General features: G+C 44.1%; 1 protein-coding gene across 1 annotated transcript; it reads right to left on the bottom strand.

The window, feature by feature from the left end:
* Positions 1-13,608: 13,608 nt before the first annotated feature.
* Positions 13,609-19,233, bottom strand: LOC139330687 (histamine H3 receptor). The gene is made up of 3 exons (XM_070961737.1): positions 18,665-19,233; positions 17,991-18,157; positions 13,609-15,463 (listed from the first exon to the last, which is right to left on the bottom strand). Exons 1-3 carry the CDS (start codon positions 18,939-18,941, stop codon positions 14,606-14,608), a joined length of 1,302 nt encoding a protein of 433 aa, XP_070817838.1. The 5' UTR covers positions 18,942-19,233; the 3' UTR covers positions 13,609-14,605.
* Positions 19,234-19,642: the final 409 nt, after the last annotated feature.

Here is a 19,642-nt window from a genome sequence, read left to right on the forward strand (position 1 = left end):
TCCTCCTCTTGTGCGGCGTGTCATGATGGTCCATGGCCCGAAGACATCAAGGCCTACCGAAGTGAACGGTGGTTCAGGAGCGAGTCTGTCTGTGGGCAGATCTGCCATTTTTTGGTCCTCCAATCTCCCTCTCAATTTGCGGCAGGTAACACACTTGTGTATGACAGAAGACACCAAGCGCTTACCTCCAATTATCCAGTATCCAGCACCTCGGATAGCTCCTTCAGTAACGTGTCGCCCTTGGTGAGCCACTTGTTCATGGAAATGCCTGATAAGCAACGTAGCAATATGATGGCCGTGTGGAATGATCAATGGGTGCTTTTCCTCTTCTGTCAGCTCGGCAGAGGAGAGACGACCTCCGACACGCAACAGGCCATCTTTATCCACTGCTGGATTGAGCTTCTTGAGTGTGCTTCGCTTCATAATTGTCTGTCTGCCTTCTTTAAGACATTTGAATTCCTCCTTAAAGGCTGTGTGCTGGACAGACTGAATGATTAGCACCTTGGCTCGTGAAAGTTCACATATGCTGGGCATTTCTTTGAAACATTTCCATCCTTTCATTTCTCCGTCATCTGTTTTTCCTTTGAAGGATGCTGCAACGTGAATGAGCCTGGCTAAGGTACGACAGAGTGTGCTCCACCTCGAGCACTGCTCAAGGTGTTGTGAGTTCAATAGGGGCTCTGACACATTGGTTGCCAGAGTAACAACCTCAGGACGAACCTCGTCGTCAGCTTCAGGCTCGATGAGGTCGTAAAGACTTGCTTCAGGTGTCTCTGCTGCTTTGTTGGAAAACAAGAAGGCAGGGCCTGTGAACCAGTTACTGTGTTGGAGTTGAGCTGCTGATGTAAACCTGGTAGCATGGTCTGCCGGGTTCAGGTTTGTAGGCACGTAATACCATTGGTTTGGGTGTGTGGATCCTCTAATCCGTGTTACCCGATTGGAAACATACATATAGAACCTTCTTGTGGAGTTGTGTATGTACCCAAGCACAATTCTACTGTCCGTGAAAAACTTTACAGTACTCACTTTAATGTCCATCTCATCTCTGATCAGCTCAAATACCTCAACAGCAAGAACAGCCGCGCAGAGTTCCAAACGTGGAACGGTGTGGGCAGGACGAGGAGCCAGTTTTGACTTCCCGATGACAAATCCGACATGATACTGTCCTCCAATGTCAGCAGCTCTCAAGTAGGCTACAGCTCCAATAGCTACTGTGGAGGCATCTGAAAAGATGCACAGTTCTTTCTCTTGTGTTAAAGACAGTGAGATTGGAATGTAGCACCGCTGGATCTGCAGATCTTCAAGAGCCTTCAGAGAGTCCTTCCATAGGATCCACTCTGCTTCCTTTTCTGGGGGGAGAGGATCATCCCACTCTCTTTGTTCAGATGACAGTTCGCGGACCAGGGCTTTCCCTTGCATTATTATTGGAGCTACAAAGCCCAAGGGGTCGTACAAACTGTTAACTGTCGACAACACACCTCTTCGTGTGAATGGCTTCTTTTCCTGGGACACCAGGTAAGTAAAGCTGTCAGTCTCTAGGTTCCAGGAAAGCCCCAAGCTCCTCTGAAGAGGGAGAGGATCCATTCCAAGGTCGAGATCCTTTAGATCCTTTGCTCGGTCCTCTGCTGGGAAGGCTTCCATTACCTGGCTGCTGTTTGATGCCACTTTGTGAAGTCGCAGGTTGGATTCTGCTAACATCTGTCTGGTCCGTGTGAGAAGATCTATTGCCTCTTCAGGTGTGGCAACTGACATGAGACCGTCATCAACGTAAAACTGTCTTTCAACAAATTGTCTTGCATCACAACCATGTTCTCGTTCACCCTCTTGAGCTGCTCGTCTCATGCAGTAGATAGCAACGGCAGGTGAGGGGCTATTTCCAAACACATGGACCTTCATCCTGTATTCTACCACTGCTTTGTTGATGTCGTTGTCCTCATACCAGAGGTACCGAAGGAAATCTCTATGGTCTTCTTGGACAACAAAACAATAGAACATTTGCTCGACATCTGTTGTAAAAGCCACAGGTTCTTTCCTGAACCGCAAGAGGACGCCCAACAGAGTGTTGTTCAAATCTGGCCCACTAAGGAGAACATCATTAAGAGACGTCCCATCACATGCAGCACTCGAGTCGAACACGACCCGTATCTGGTTTGGCTTTTGCGGGTGGTACACACCGAATGTGGGCAAGTACCAATGTTCTTTGTCTTTGTCCAAAGGTGGAGCAGACTCAGCTTGATCACTGTCCAACATCTTCTGCATGAACTTAATGTAATGATCTTTCATCTCTGGGTTTTTCACCAAAGTCCTCCGTAGTGAACAGAGACGTTTTAAAGCTTGCTCCCTGTTGCTCGGAAGCTGTCTTCTTGGACAGCGAAAGGGTAAAGGAGCCACCCAGCTGTTCCCTTCGTTTTGATGGACCTTTGCATCCATGATGGTAAGGAAATGTTTGTCATCCATGGACAGTGCTGGTTTGTTGTCATCTTTAGACCTGTCAAACACTGAACACCCCAGATTGTCTGCACTGAGGGTGGGCCTTGTATTCTTGTCACAAGCAGGAAAGACTGAACCATGATATTGTGTTATGTACCCGTAGTCATCTTTCACATGGATGCTGTTTGGACATGGTTTTAGAAAGGATGTACGACCATTGTTCAGCATGTTAGTCTTGTAAACACTGACCTCTGATGGCTTGTGAACTGTTCCCAAGCACACTTCTCCAACGATGACCCAGCCGAGGTCTAGCCGCTGAGCGTAAGGTGCATTATGGGGCCCATTTATTTGCTCACGCACTTTATGCACCCGTAGGATGTCTCTCCCTAAGAGCAGAAGGATCGGAGCATCTAGGTCTACAGGTTGAATCTTATCAGCAACTGAGAGCAGGTGGGGGTGGTGGCGTGCGACCTCTGGAGAGGGAATTTCTGACCTGTCATCCGGCACCATGTCACACTCTATCAAGGGGGGTAAGGGAAGCTGGAGTTTCCCATCAGTGGACTCGATAGAGAAATTAACGGCTCTCCTTCCTGAAGTCTCCATTTTCCCAGAACATGTTTTTAGGGTGTATGGGGTGTGGCTGGCTTTTACTTTGAAAAGGTCAAAGAATTCTGTTTTGGCGAGGGACTTGTTACTTTGTTCATCCAGCACCGCATACATTCTAATTGCCTTCTCTTTTTTCCCTGTTGGAAAAGCTCTCACTAAACAGATTTTGGAACACGAGCGTAGACTGTCGGCCTGGCCACAAATCTCTGTACACTTAGAGGTTACTGAAGATGAGCATTCACCGTGCTCCCCGCTGTTGCTTCCTTCAGCTACAGCACTCTGTGTGGGTGTGAGAGGGGGATCTGGATGCAGTGCGGCGATGTGCTTCTCACTGTTGCACTCTAAACACTTGATGGTTACCTTACAGTCTCTTGCCATGTGTTGAACAGAACCACAACATCTATAACAGATGCGATTCTCTTTTAGGTAGGCTTTGCGCTCTTCCAGGGGTTTGCCTCTGAAGAGCTTGCACTTTTTCAATGGGTGCGGTTTTTTGTGTATTGGACACTGACGATCGGGCTCCTCTAATTTCTTCAGAACAGGATCGGTTTGGATGCTTGATTGCTCTGCAGGGATATCTACTTTGTGTACAGTCACAGAGGTTTTACGATGAGGCTGTACAAGCTTTTCTGGTCTACAAGACACATGACTGCTGGGGGTGGATAGAAAGAAGCTTGGGTCATTTCTTATTTTTGCTTGCCGTTGAATGAAATTGGAGAAGACACAAAAGGGAGGAAAAGCCACTCTGTAATCCTCTTTGTAGTTGCTTCCAACAGCTGTCCACTTTTCTTGGAGGTTAAAGGGGAGTTTTTCTACTATTTGTTTTATCCCACGAGGTGTATCCAGATATGCGAGCCCTGGTAGGGTGCCGTCCTGCTTAGCACACTCCAGTTCGAGGAGGATGTCACCTAGCTCTCTCAGCTTGACATTGTCTTTGTTAGTCAACCTTGGAAAGTGTTCAATCTTTTTTAGCAGTGCGTCCTCGATGACCTCAGGTGTTCCATAACTCTCCTCGAGACGTTGCCACACCATATTGACACCTGCTGCAGGATTGAGGGCATGCACCGCACGAATTCTCTTTGCCTGCTCTGATGAGTCGGTTCCCAACCATCTTATTAACAGGTCTAGCTCCTCCCTGGTAGAGAGATTCAAATCCTTTGTTGCACTTAGAAAAGAGGCCTTCCATGACCAATAATTTTCAGGTTTATCATCAAATTGCAGAAGCCCAGTGCTTATCATTTCTCTCCGAATGAGATATCTTGCAAAGTCCTCATGAGCACCTTTTGGCTCAGGTAAGTATTCTCTTTCTGGATTGGTTGTGTATTTTGGAGTACTGTGAGGCTGAATATTGTCTGTGTTCATTGTAGGCTCTTTCTTTATGTCTTTGTTCACAGCCTGTGTGTTTATTTTACTCTCATCAGACTCCACTGTTACACGTTTTGAGGGCAGTTCTGCAAAATGCTGCTGGATGTACTCACATGTGCGTTGTACAGGACTGATGGGCTTGTCTGTGTCACAGGGTTCTTGTGTGAGCTCCCCGCTTTCCACTTCAGCTTCCTCATAGGCTTCCATTTCAGCTTCAGCTGCAGCAACAGCTCTTTCACACTTCAGAAGATGGAGATTTGCATCCAGTTCTGCTCTCTGTTTCATCATGTTAGCTTCTCTTTCGGCGTAAACTAATTGTGCTCGGGCAGCTTTTGCCTTAGCATAAGCTTTTGTGGCTGTTGATGATGAACGCTGAGAGAGTCTAGTGGATGCTCTGGATGACTGTGACTTAGCATCGAATGACTGAGGAAGCATCTGCTCTTCGGTTTCTTCACCTCCACTAGCTTCATTTTGCTGCACAGTGGTGTGCTCCTTATGGTAACTTTTCCCTGAGCGTAGACTCATGCTTGCTGAATAATGTTTTGTAGTGCTTGAGCCCGCCGTAGATTAGTCTTTTTACTATGCTGCCCTCGCAGCGCGTGCTCTTGTGCGTAGCTAGACAGCTAGTTAACGTCCAAAAAGGGGTCTTCAAATAAACACACAGGGCTTGCTTTTCCCGTATTTTACTTGAGTCTTTACCTCTTTCTTTCATGTAAAACTGAAACATTACAGAGAAAATAAAAAAGGATCAGTATATAAGCACTGACATATTCACATTGACGGTAAGTATACACACGTAACTATGGCAACCGAGCATAAAGTTTTTACCGACATACAAATCTGCAATATACTACATAAGACACAACTTCACTACTTATCAAAACATTGTGTTTATGTACACATTTTACTTACAGACTAATGATCTCCAAGGCAGAAGCGTATCATAAAAACATTTGCAACATCGTGAATTCGGCTCTGACCGACTTGGCTGTCTGCTCGACGTGAGAGATGAAGCTAGCTAGCAAGAAACACGGTAACGTCAAAGATAGGTTGTGAGGTAAGAGCGCTCACTCTGTGGCTAATTCCGAAAACCAAACAACAAAACAGAGCGCTCACTCCGACGCTGTTTTCAAATCCAACTGGCAATAGCTTTTTAACATTTTAAATCATTTTAACTAACTTATTTAACTTATCAATTTATTTATCTAACTTCAAAGACAGCACAGTGTGTGTGTGTGTGTGTGTGTGTGTGTGTGTGTGTGTGTGTGTGTTCACCTCCTCAGGCGTCACATTCACTGAATCAGACAAAAGCAAAGAGGTGCTGCTCTCCTGAAGGCATTTAAAGACTTGAGGTAAAGATGCAGAGAGGTTTGTGATGTTTACAGAAGCTGCACTGTCACAGCTGGACCGTGGGGTCTTCACACCTGTAAGACCATTTAAAAAAGCTGGGTGAAAGCTGACTGCGGGAGGATTAGCCTCTGAAATGAAACTAGTTTATGCACAAGGCTCGGTGAACAATTTAATTATATTTCCAGTCTGTCGTAAATAAGCCCGATTTGTTCACATGCTAGACGTTTTAGAGCTCCTAGAGGAGACACCGTGCTGGTCTCAGCATACTGCAGAGGCCCCAGGCGAGGACTCGTGGACGGAGGACTGAGATACAAACCAGAACGTGAAAAATCGGCTTCCCTGTGAGCTGAAAGATGGTGACATTATCACGACTGAAAATACAAAAGGTCAAACTGATATTGTAATAGTTTCCTTAGCTTGGACACGAAGACTGATTTAACACACATTCAAGCCAACATAAGTCTCAAGAACAGGGAGACATAAAGTCGTTTCAAATCCCCGGCCTGATGTTGTTTGTGCCCGAATGTGGGGGATAAACACCCATCGATATTGCAATATGCTGTTTGCTGATAAAATGTTTGCCCACACACCGAACAGCAACATTAACGCCTCAACTAGCTGGCTCTGGAATCGATACAGTCCCTTGAGGAGCAGTGCTTTTCTTCTTCATGCTATTCTAAATGTTTTTTGACATTTTTTCTCCTTTGAAGACTACCTGCGCCGGGGCTCCCACGTTCCAGCTTGTGGCAGATGTTATATCCGCGAGAAGCATCCGCTCGCTCAGCTGGTTCCCTCATTTCAATTACAACACACAACTCGGAGCAGAGATTTACTGTATCTCTACAGGCCTCACCTTGCGGCGAACACGCTGCGCTCGCTGTGCCGCTTCATACTAAGAAACAAGTAACAAAGAACTGAAGTCACAGCGGGTCGTGTCTGTGAGAAATCAGGAGTGTTTGTGTAAGATGTGGTGGCTGCACTCTCTCAAGTGTACAAGACTAGACGCTGTACCCTTTTTATTTTTTCAGACAGCAGTAGAGCACAGGGTATGTTTTTGGGGTCAGGCCGTCAGCGCTGCAGGAACACAAAGAAGCCGCTGCTGGTTATGTGACGCATTATTAAATTCTGCCTGATATGAAGTCCCTGCAGATATTGTGTGAAGGTACAGGAAGCTGCGTGTCTCTCTGCTCTGTAAGCGCTGCTGTGATGTTGAGCTGCGTGGTCATTTATATGTTATATATTCATCCACGTCAGTCGTTTGCAGAGGAGCTGAAAACACTGCATGTGTCCATCATGTCTGCCTCTTCTCTCTCTCAATTTCTGTACCCTTGAAACTCAGACTAACTTTATTCGGAAACATCTAAATATTGTCAACTCCGGGCTGATGGTGCAGTAAATAAAGACACTGCAGCTCATTATGGCCAAAGTATTGTCACTGAAAGGTTTTTGTTTGTTAGTGGCAGACACTCGCACAGCAGTCAATGAAGTCTAAGCCCACTCGTCAGTTTCTAATGATTTAAAAACAAGCTGTGGAGCAGAGCTTCAGGCTTCACTTCAGCTGACTGAAAGACAACTAAAATGGAGGGTTTAAAGGCTGTGAAGTGAGAAATTAACCTCTGCGTTATTACTTGATTTAGAATAATTCTTTGAAGTGGCTGTAATTGATATTTTTACCATATTAATGTATCAAATGACAATATGCTGTGTGGGAGGTATCACTTGTAGTGTTGAACATACTGACAATTATCACCTGAATCTGCAGCTCCCCTCGGCTTTACAGAGCTTTATAACGAGTGTCAGCTCGTTGTTAAGCTGCAAACGACAACGTTACCGTTTCGGTTCAGTCTCTTGGCTCTCATAGTGTGGGTGTCAGCTGCAGCAGGAAGCTGTTTACAGCCAAAAAGCTTAAAAAAAAACCCACTGAACGCCACCTGCTCAGCACCAAACAGCACACGGACATAGGTGGTGACCAGCTGGTGAACATAACATTTAGCAGCTAAAGAGTCAGATGTTTCCTCAGCTGGTGGAGACCAAAAACAGAGGTAAAAGAGTTTTATGAATGATAATGATTGCTCCAGGGTGCGAACAACAGTTGCCAACAATTTTGCTAATTTTTAATGATGTAATTTGGACAAATAAGCTCCGGTCAGTGCAGGCGTCCTCCGCCTCAGTGTTTCCGTCTGCGTATTCATGTCAGGCCAAAAACTTTTCTGTATACTCATCTGGATGAGATGTTTGTTTGTTTTTGAGGCTGCTCTCTTCTGTGTGCTGAATTAATATACAAAACGAGGTCAAAAGTAATCAGGCTACAAATAGAAGAGGGTCCCGTGACAGCATGAGTGAGTGACAAGTGGTACGTGAATGACAAGTGGCACGTGAGTGACAAGTTAATGTAGGCCACAGAAGTATCAGGTTGGTTTTAAGTGTCCTGAACCCTATTTTTTCCTGTACAGGAGAAAACAGCAAAGGCAGTGAAAAATGACTTTTTTTTTAGAAATATGGATCCAGTTCTTCATCATTTTTCTTACTAATTATTTCCTTGAGTTTGTGATTGATCATTTCAAGCTCACATCATTATTGTTTTATCTTTCTTGATGAGCTACAGTCGCAGCCACGGTTTGAATATTGCACACAGTGTGCTGTTTATCGAACCACTAGTACTAATGTTGCTTCAAAACACATTTATTATGATGACGTAAAAACAGAGGCTTGAAATGGGGCTCTAATGCTTGCAGAGCCTCGGGTCGATCCAGCTTCGATTTTCAGGAGATCTTGGACTTTAATTAGCCATGAATGTGATTATAATGATAAAATTACGATGCACTTAATGAATAAATGAAAGTGTGATGTTTACAGACTCTGCAGTGTTAGCAGTGGCACTGTAGGGAGCAGCAGACATATGGCTCAGACGGTAATCAAGTGAAATACGAGCCTGTGCGTTCACACACTCGATGTGCTCTGTTTGAGGAATAACAGGTTGTCAAATAAAGATGTCAAACTGCATGTTTTTCGGTTGACTAAAAAAAAAAAGAGAGAGAGAGACATACAGCAAATCAATCGCGCAGAAAAACAGTTTGTTTTTCTCTATACAGAGTTGTATTTGGTCTTGAATGGACAGACTGGAAGAAAATGCAGTATTAATGCCACAGACACCAGCAGCAATATTCTAGCATCAGCCTTTGTTTGTCAAACCCACTGCTTGGCAACCTGATCCTACTGGTTCTATCATTATTCATGTGCCTGTCGCCCCGGATGGTTCAGTCTAAATTTGGGGATAGGATCTCTCTGAGTCTGCGAACAGAGAGCATTAGGGGCATTACATTAGAGGACTGGCTTGCTTGAGCTCTCAAATCAAAATTACCCATTAAACCTTATCTCCTGTAAATTGTCTCCTCACTGGAAAAATGACTTTTAATGAAGTGCAAAATCCCAGATGTTGCAAACTGACGGAGCTAACAGGTGGAAAAGCAATTTTTTCAGGGGCCTAGTAATATTACTGGACATGGTATTGTCTTGGTGGATTGAGGCACATCTCAATAATGTGAAATTCGGTTGCTTTGCCCTTTAGAGGCAAAGACCTATTTGATAGTAGTTGAAGTAATCTGAATTGTTTGAAACTTTCTTCCGCTGTGTTTCTTCAGGAAAGCACTCCAAAGAAACTGTGTACCATCGATGCTGCTAAAAGGAAACGTGACATTTCAAGGACAAATAAAACAGTTCAAAAATCTCTCCGTGTATTAGTGGATATTTCATCTATCTTTAATTCCTTTTAATGCACATTTCCATGCCTCCCGTCATTCATTTGGAACGGCGGTTGGCACACAAAGCAACGCTTTGACGAATGATTTTGTGATGGGAACATGTAGTTCCCCTCTCTCCTGTCTAAAGGTTGGATGCTGAAAGCCTTTGTGGATGCAGTAACTTTTAAAGCGAAAGTCTGACTTTTTTATTAGCTTATTCAGCCACCAAGAAAGGTCATCTTCCTGGAAATATTTCAACAACCAATCTGCATCAAATGTCATAACTGAAGGTCAGGGGACACCTATGCTCTGTCATACAACTACTGCGGATCTTCATCCTTCTGTTAATTTCGCAATAGCTTACCTTGCGAGGCAGCTGGGTTTGCGACATCACGAGATTGCATGACATCACGCAAGCCAAGAATCCATCGTTCCGGGCTTCCAGTTAGGTGCTTGTGGCTGAATCACAGTCGTTTGGACTAATCAGCGCCCTGTAAGGACCTGCTGGCAGCTATAGGCCTGGTTTAGATGTGATGACAGCGGGAGAAGCGAGAAACATGAAGTCAGTGGTTATAAAATTACAACTGCAGTTCATGACCTCTAAAAAATATTTCCAGGAAACTGCCCGTCAGTGTCAGAGGAACGATGGGTGGGCTGTTTCCTGTCTGTATCCCTTCACTGGCCGTCACTCAGCCTGACACCACAGACAACCCTGCAGTTGAAAAGTGGAGGATGAGAAACACCAATCTGCAGTTCAAGAGTTAAACAGAGACACACAACGCTGACATTAAAGGACCAGCATCTAAGAATTAGAACAAAATATGGCAGAAATGCGTAATAATCAGTGTATAATCACCTGAAAACAGATTGGATTGTTGTGTTTTTGTTAAATGAGCTCTTCATATGTGCAGAGGGAGCTTGTTTCTACAGTAGCCCAAAATGGACAAACACTGGCTCCAGAGAGAGACTTTCATGTCTTTGTCAGCCACTGTCACTTCTCCTACACGCTCAGAGACGATGTGCAACCTCAGCACAAGGTGGCACTAAATCCTACACACTGCACCTTTAATGGTGGAAAAGTCATGTTTGATTGATCTATTGTAGTATTTCTTGAGTATTTCTCTTCATATTTAGGGAACGAGGGTTAATTATGAACTCTGGCAGAGGAGAATGTGATGTTTTTCTTGCGCGCTGACCTCACTGATGAGCAGCAGGAAGCCGGTTCCTACATTCACTTCTGTCTTTCATCAAGTTTCTGAGGCTTTAGAAAGAACACCTACATAAAAACCATTCATCTTTGCTGTGTGAATCCTGCTAAAGAGCTGATAACAGCATCATCAGTGGCTGCCAGGATGTGTCTTTGTCCATAACTCCTGCAGGCTCTGGTGTGGTAGAGTGTACAGTAGGAAATTAAATGTTAAATCGACTGCTTGTATTGTTCATATCCTGACTGAAATGATTTCTTTTTTTCATGTTCTCGGGCAAACCTTTCACAGTCTCAGCATCAATCTTCCCCTCAGCTGTAATACGCTGCCGGCCCAATCCAAAATAGCTCATTAATTGTGCCTCTGAATGTTGCGCCATCCTGTAGAGTAGCCTTAAAAGGAAGAAAGCAAACAGTAGAACACGCTGCTTTCGAAAGCTTCTCCATTGAAACAATCTCAAGGGTTGCATTTCTTTTGTTTTCTCCAAATGACTTGTGTCTGCATGCGGCTTATCATCCTCCAAACACATGTCTCATCCGGTGTGCAGCAGCTGCATTCGCACTCCCTGTAAGTGAATCTCTGTTGAACAATCATCAGCTCAAAAAAGCCAGAGGTCTGTGTTTTCACTCTCCAGTCCCCGAGGATCGCTTTTTGCCCTGTGTTCACCAGATATTTGGTTCAATAACAATTACAATACTGTCGCCATATTTGTGTCTCAGAGCAATCTGCACGTTAAGCGCACGGATGTGAACTGCTTCCAATTTTCTTTTTGAAAGGCTGTGAATATTGGTTCTTAGGTCTCCCATAGTGCACAGAAACAATGCCAATACTCACACTGAGCAATTTGATTTCTATTTGCAAGTCCACCTGCGCCTCTGCACAGGTCACCTAAACCACAGTCTATTCATCTCATCCTCGGCTAACCTTTTAAGAAATGCCTCCAAATTGACTTTGTCGCCGTTTTGGGTGGGGCGGGGTGGGGACAGCCGGTACTTCGCTCTTTTTCCGTTCTAACAGATGGATTTTGAGGAACACGCCTGACAGTCGTGCCTCACATCTTTTGGATCAGTTTAGGGAAAGCTTTGTCACTTTTCAGCTGTGGTTTTACAGGCTCGCCAACAGCAACCGCTGCCTTTAAACCACCATTGTTAAATGGGGTCAGTGAGAGAATAACGCCACCGCATAGACCGCAAAATCTATTTATCCTCAAGAGCTCTCGCCACTGCAGATGACAAAAAAAAAATTTTGCATCTCAAAAGCCACTTAATGCAGTGTGCTGTACACACAGCCAGGAGTGGAGAAGGGAAATCTGGTGTCCAAATTTAAACTGAGATGTTGCTGACTATTAACAGACAGAAGGAAATAGATACTCTGAACTTGCCATCTAAACAATCCACACACGCTGAGCGCTTTTATATTGCTGTTTCTTTCGGAGTATTCATTACTTTACTTGACTTTCAGGACATAATGTTGAAGAGCATTGGCTGGAGGAGGGCCAAATAAAAGCTACAATCATCCAGTCAGTTTGACATCCCTCTCAGCACCATGAATCCGTCGCTACAGTATCCCACGGTTCAACAACCTCCAAGGATCTGTTCTTTTCTCTCAAATACAACGTCACACTTAATTCCCACTGGGCAGAGTGATACTGTTGTTTCCTGGCGATCTTAAATCCCTAAGGAGGCTTTTCCGGACATATTTTGTTTCTGTTCATCTATGCTGTAAATATGTTAACAAAGGTCAAAGCCCTGCAGTTCTGTCACGCCTGACACTTATCTTGTACTTGTTATCAGATAATAAAAGCTTGACAACATTCTTCAGAATAATAACTCCATACTTTCATGCAGTGTTGAGTCTTACGTGAAGACTCGAGTCTACTCGGGAACTTTTTTTTTATTTTAAGCAACATCAGCTGCACTCACACAGCACAAGATTCCCTGCACCCACTCATGCATGAACCAACTCCTCTCAGTCTGTAGTACGACAAACGTCACCTCTTGAAGCTACGGAAGACCATTCACGCCAATGTGATAAAAACATACATATCCTGTAAGCCATTATACAGTGAAACTTTCTCAAAATAATGAGTTACAATCTAACAGTAATGTTTCAAAAACAGTGACTTAGCATCTCAAATAATGCCTTAGCAATGCAAAATGATGACTTAATTATCTCAAAACAATGACTTAGTATGTCAAACTGATGAGATAGTATTGCAAAATAATGAGTTACAATCTCAAAATAGTGACTAAGTACTTCAAAATAACGATTGAGTGCTTCAAAAATAATGACTTGAGTATCTCAAAACAATGACTTTACATTATTTTGCAAAAGTAGCTCCAGTTGTTGTTTTGAGAACGTTCCTCATCATAATACAGGACTTTCCGTTCCATCGCATTGGTGGAAATGACCTTCCATACAAAACACTGCAGTTATTTTGGAAATGCAAATTTGACGGGTGGACTGTTTATGTTGACCATATTTGTTTGCCACAAACAAGCCAGCATACCGACTGACGGTGCGGACGTTAGCTCACAAGATAGGCGAGCTTGTGGGAATGTGTGTGTGTTTATGTTCAGCTCAGCCTGTGACGCAGAAACACAAGCTTTTTCTTTTTATTATTCCCCTCCAGTCTCTCTCCTTCTATCTCTTGTCATATGTTTATGAAGTCGTTTTAAAACCTTGGGAAGGGCATAGAATTTTTTGCCTTAAACATTTTAAACTTCTTGTGGCTGCTTCTTTGCCTGTGTGAATGTACCTTTAGAGGTGCTGTCAGGTAGATTTTGTGACCTTCAGACAGAACGAAGCTACAACAGCTGTTGCGTATAAGCGTATAGTTCCCAAAAACTAGTCCTTCCACACTACCTGTGTTTCAAGTTTGATCAATAACATGTACAGTTAAGAAGCCTGTAGGCAGTTTTCTTTTTATTCTTTCTTTGGCTACTGACACTGACACACATTCATAGCCAAAATACAAAGTACTTAAGTATTTTGGGTGGTATAAACCAGTCAAGTCATTGAATAAATACTGCACTTAAAGAGCACAACCATCTAGCTTGGCATAGATATTATAGTACAAAAGTTTTAATGCTGCTCTCATCGTATAGTGCTGTACATTTGTAACATCAACAAGAACATTGTAGATTCAGTGTTGGCACATAACAGCTGATTCCTCCAGCCCCGAGCCCACTTCTCAGTAAAATAAAATAAAACATCAGTGCGGCAAATGTTCACTCAGTAGTCCTTAAACTAATACAAGTTATTCTCTTCTTTTCGGGCGCTTTGAACTTTGATGACGCCACATTTGTCACCTTATTGCTGCATGATGAAAACCTTGAATTTGTACCTTTCTGAAGGGTTAGTCAAATGAGTTGAAAGGTTTCCCGACGCAGCAGGCCTCCGAAAAACTGCATGTTGGCTGACGCTGACACCGTCACTTAACAACTTGTTTTGCTGTAGATTTAATATCTCAGACTAAAAAAAAATCACCAAATTCTATCTCAGCTGCGAGGCGAGAGAGGCTAAATCACATCACTCCTTCCTGTCCTACTTAGAGAGATTGTCTGTGAAGGTTAGCATATGTTTTGAAATTAAGATGTGCACCATTTGAAAAATATGACATTGGCTCTCAGGGGTGCTTGATCAAGGGTAATTATATCTGCTTTTAAAGTCCACTGCTTTATTCTGTCATTAAGTATATTACAACAGTTTTTTTCTCACACATTTTTCATGACTAGTGTTATGAATTGTCGTATTGCTGTCAGATGTGCTGTGACAATCCTGCACAACTCGCTTTGATGCAAACAACTCTTATTTTTGATGGAAGAACAGTATAAGAACAGACATTTTTTACAGTGTTTTACCTACAACAGTTAGTGCATGCCTAAAGCATAGAAGTTCAATTGCGATCTAACATGACTGAGCCTCAATCTGAGGCTGGACTGATTGTCTTTTTGGACACAGTATCTTTGAGAAGGCCCTTCGAAAGCTGCTGTGGCACAGAGGGTACAAGAACGGGTTGATGGCAGAGTTCAACCACAGAAGCCAGAACGTAGTCTCGTACCAGTGGTTGGCCACACAGGCACCGCTACAGGCGGCACGAATGATCATTATTAGAGTGTAAGGAGCCCAGCAAATCCCAAAAATGCAGACAATGATGGCTAAAGATTTGGCGATCTTTTTGTCTCGTGATAGACGAGATCCCTGTGTCCTCCGGCCAGGCGCAGCGCAGGAGGCCGAGTGCTGACACAGCCTGGAGTTTTTTCTGCTTGGAGAGAACTTCTCCCTCTGCATGAAGATCTGACTGGTATTAGGGTCCCCGCTGGAGGACGGGGACAGGACGTCGTCGTCCTCGATGACCGCAGAGATGGCAGTTGGCTCGCTGGACGACACCTTCCGAGTCTTCACAAAAAACACTGACCAAGCTTTTCCATCTCTGTGCTTCTTACTGATCGTCCGCGGCTTGGCGTCGTCCTCGGCGAGGACGCCTCCGTTCTTGTTCCTGCGATAGATGTTCATGTAAATGCTGAAGTTGAAGAAGGCCACAGACACAAACGGGGTGAAGAACTCAAAGGTAGAAGCGCTGAGCAGGAAGTACCAGGTGAAGTAAAACTCGGCGTAGCACTCGTGAGCCGGGACGATGCTCCGGCCCACGATCGTCTCCCAGAAGATGATGGCAGGGCCGTAGAGGAGGAAGGCCAGCACCCACACCGCCACCATCTTGAACACAGCCCGGCGGGTCATATTTCGCTGTGCTCTGTATTTAACCTGTATCAAAAGAGAAGCACATGTGCGGCTCACAGTGATGCAAAATAACAGTGTTTGTTACATCTCAAGTTGCCGCAGCTGCTCGCATACAATCAGGCTGACAAACGCACTTGCTTCTGCTCGGAGTGCCTTGTTCAAATGAAGCCTTGTTTGTATTGTGCTGCCTCACAGCAGCAGAGATGCTGTAAATAAAACCCACTCATGAGGCCCTTATTCCGCGGTGTGTCACCGAAGCCAAAGAGAGGAGGGGAATGTCGGGCTAAGAGTCGCATTCAATGATGCAACACAAGAGTGTGAAAGAGACATCTGGTTCCTCCTGATCCACTCCTCCCTCGCTCTCTTCGCGCTCACTCCATTTTCCCTTCACCTCCTCTCTGAAAGTCCAGACTCTATCATTTAGCAGGGCTGCATTATCGCTCCCTCTTCCACTGCTGTCGTTTTTTATCTTTCCTTGGCCTTAAACCGTCAGATGTCGCTCTGCGGTGGCAACAGCTGGTACGTCACTGTGACCGCCGTCAAAGAGAAACTTAAATCCACTTCTCTGAGTCAATAAATGATGAAATTGAGCCACTTGATGGTGCTAATAACTGAGCGTGGCTCTAGTACGAGTGGTGGTTAGAAAAGCAAAAGACTCCCTATTTCCATCATAAATTGGAGAAATACTCTTCTCTAAGAAGTGAAAATGAATAAATAAATAAATAAATAAGATTTCATACTAAGCTGAGGTCAAGCCATCAACCACAAGCAAAGAGGTGTCATTAACATGCACTGCTTAGTAAGCAGGTAAATAATTTTTCTATAAATGTGACGTCTAACAAATCTAGTTAATTAAAAGTAACGCAAGCAGCAAGACCCTCCAAATGATCCACTCAGTTTGCTAATCAAGCAGAGATCAACATGTTGTCAGGGAGATCACGATCGCAAGATTTAATTTTGGAAGGAAATTTTATAATTGATGACCAATACTGGCCAAGGTTACATCAGGTTTTACACAGATGACGCCAACAGGGGCGATCAATATCTTCCTGTTTCTGCTCTGCTTAAAGCCCCTTTAAAAGGCCCACTCCAGGTACTCAGTACTTCACTTCACATACAGCTGGACAACATCAGAGCAGCACAGCGTGATATCCTGGAGTTTAGACTCAACTCTGACCTCAATTCTGCATCCTACATTTCCCATAATTCAGCTCAGTAGCCTGTTTCTTTCATAGACTGTATAAAACATGGACGTAGCTCAGTGCTGACTCTGACCCACCGAACCCCCGGGTAATCCAAAATATGGGCAAAGAGGTGGAGGCTTGGTTGCTGAAACCTAGCAGCTAGCTGTCACTCAAAGCAGTCATGCTCATGATTATGAATAACTTTACAGCTTAATATGATTTAATCAAGTGTGTTATATTAAAAAGAATGTACAGTTTTCATTAATGGAGAAATTAGCTACAGAGATCAAAACTGTTTTTTGTACCAGGCTGTAAACATGTTATTTCTGCTGTAGAGGTGGGCTTTTTTAATGTGGGGGTCTATGGGGATGAGAAACTTTTGGAGCCAGTCTCAAGTGGCCATTTGAGGAACTGCAGTTTTTGGAGCTTCCTCGTTAGCTTCATTTTCATGTTGCAGCTTGCTTTCATTACCTTCCTGCCACCAAAATGGCCCCTTCTTCAAAACCCCACACCGCTTAAAAAATGCTAAAAAAAAACCTAATCAATCCCAAGATGACCCTGATGACATCACTACAACATCATCGGGGTTTTTTTTAACTTTGAAAAGCTGCTTCAGAGCAACAACATAAGACATTATAAGATGTCTTTATAGACGAGTAGCACTAATACAGACCGAGCCTGACGGGACAGGCCGGGTTCATACAAACATTTCGACATGACACGGTGCTTTCGTGGTCTTTTGGTGAAAATACAGGCAGAGAAAATAAGCAGGGAAATCACATAGAGGCATTTGGATTTAGTCGCTAGTGCAGACAATAACGAAGCAGTTGCATAATACAAAATGTGAGACATGTGGGGCTCTGATGAGACATGATAGGATAGTAGACCAGGAAGACAGAGGGTGGAGGACGCAGGCTGAAGAACTGCATGACAGGGTAATAAAAAACAGAGCTTCAGCTTGCATTAACCGCACCGAGCTCGGGTCGTGTTCAGGTTGGGCTCGGTCACTTCTCGCTCAGACTCCACAGAAAATGCAACCTGGGCCACAAATTTAACTTATTTACCCACCAAATTAACCAGACAACCCACGCTCTGTGTTCAAATTGATTGGACAAAATTATAGATTAAAGCCAGACAGCATTGTACAGGAATAACACCGTGAATGCCAATGACTTCTCCCTGCAGTGGAAAATGCCCCACAGCCTGACACATTTTGGAACTGCCTGTGGTAGTGTGTCACCTATGTGTGTGTGTGTGTGTGTGTGTGTGTGTGTGTGTGTGTGTGTGTGTGTGTGTGTGTGTGTGTGTGTGTGTGTGTGTGTGTGTGTGTGTGTGTATTAATGAGCACCTCCACAGCATGTACTTACTGCTCTTGTGACTGACAGGAAGCGGTCATAACTAATGAGGACAATGTTGAAGACTGAGGCGGTGCAGAGCAGGTAGTCCATGATCAGCCACACCTTGCAGAGACCTTTACCCAGCATCCACCGGCCTGTCAGATTGTACGGGATGTACGCCGGGATGCAGAAGGCACCTGGAACAGCCACCCACCCACCCACACACACACACACACACACACACACACACACACACACACACTGCCAATGCTGTATTTACAATCACACCTCTCCAGACCTCCTGACAGTCTGGAGGTAAGACCCATTTCATGTGACAATCAAATGACTGGTGACTGGTTGTCACCAACACAAACCCCTGCAGACATGATCATTGCTGCAGATAAGAGCAGCACAATGAGAGGGGGTGTGAATGCATTGAACAAAAAGGGATGCAAATATACACAGCACTCCATGGTAATGGTACACATGAATGAAGCAGAAAGGACGGTAAGGTCACCATAAAGTCGCCATTGAACACTGGTGACATACTATAATTAGACTGTAGGGAAATTACTATGTGTTTGCGGCGCGCACCAAGAGCCTTTTATTGGTGTTTCATTCACAGGGAGGAACAAAAGACCTGAAAGAGCCGAATTTAAAGCGAACAGGAGAGACACGGAGGAGAAGAAGAGGCTCCAACTCACCCACGAGAAAATCTGATATAGCAAGGTTCAGGAAGAAGTAGTTGCTTTGATTTCTGAGGGTTTTATCCACAATAAAAGCCATGATGACCAGCGCGTTTCCTGCCACCACAACGACAACCAGAGTCACCATGAGCACCGATAAGATCACCGCCAGGTAGCCCGGGAGGACGGTCCCAGCCTCAGACACCGCAGGAGTCAAGTTGCCGCTGGAGTTGGACTCCAGAATATGCGCGCCCATAGTTAATGTAAAGCCAAAATCATTGTAGACCTTTTTCATTTCACGCACTGGAACAACGAACAAGAGCAATTAGGCGCCCATACGTTCCGCTCCACTTTAGCCAGGAGTCAAACATGACTGCGGACCTGTGACTTAAAGAAAATACTTTCCCAAAATCTTCCATTTTCCCCAGCGGAGCTCTGTGGAGAGACACAAGTTTAAATGAAAGCTTGATTTTTTTTAATTATTATTATTATTATTATTATTACTACAGGCTAATAATAGTAGATCCGCTGGGTGCTTTCTCCGCTCTCGGATCAGCTGATTCATTAACAGTGCTGGCTGTGCGGGTGCCGCGGAGCGCTCAGTTGCTTTTGTTACCGATGTCAAGACTGCCCGAGTGGAAAATAAGTGCTATATCCGGTCAATTTTTCAAAATAAACGTATTACTGCAACGGTTTTGAGAAGCGTGGATAACAATTTTAAAATCTGCATATTTTTTTGAGCAATTTAAATATGCTGAATTACAGGAACTGTTTTCTCGACGTATCGCCTCACTTAACGTGATATTCAAAGCACATATGTAGCCTAAAAGGCAGCTAAAATTGAATTAACGGTTTAAAAAAATACAAGTCTGTCCAAAGCCGTATTAAACTGTGTATTATATTGTGTCACCTGTTACAGTAAAATCACTCAAAAATCCCCGCATGCGTGTTGCGTGCGAGACAAAGAAGTGTCAAATGCTAACGCTTTTATTTTGG

This window comes from Chaetodon trifascialis, chromosome 4 (assembly GCF_039877785.1).
Source record: "Chaetodon trifascialis isolate fChaTrf1 chromosome 4, fChaTrf1.hap1, whole genome shotgun sequence".
Lineage (NCBI taxonomy): Eukaryota > Metazoa > Chordata > Actinopteri > Chaetodontiformes > Chaetodontidae > Chaetodon > Chaetodon trifascialis.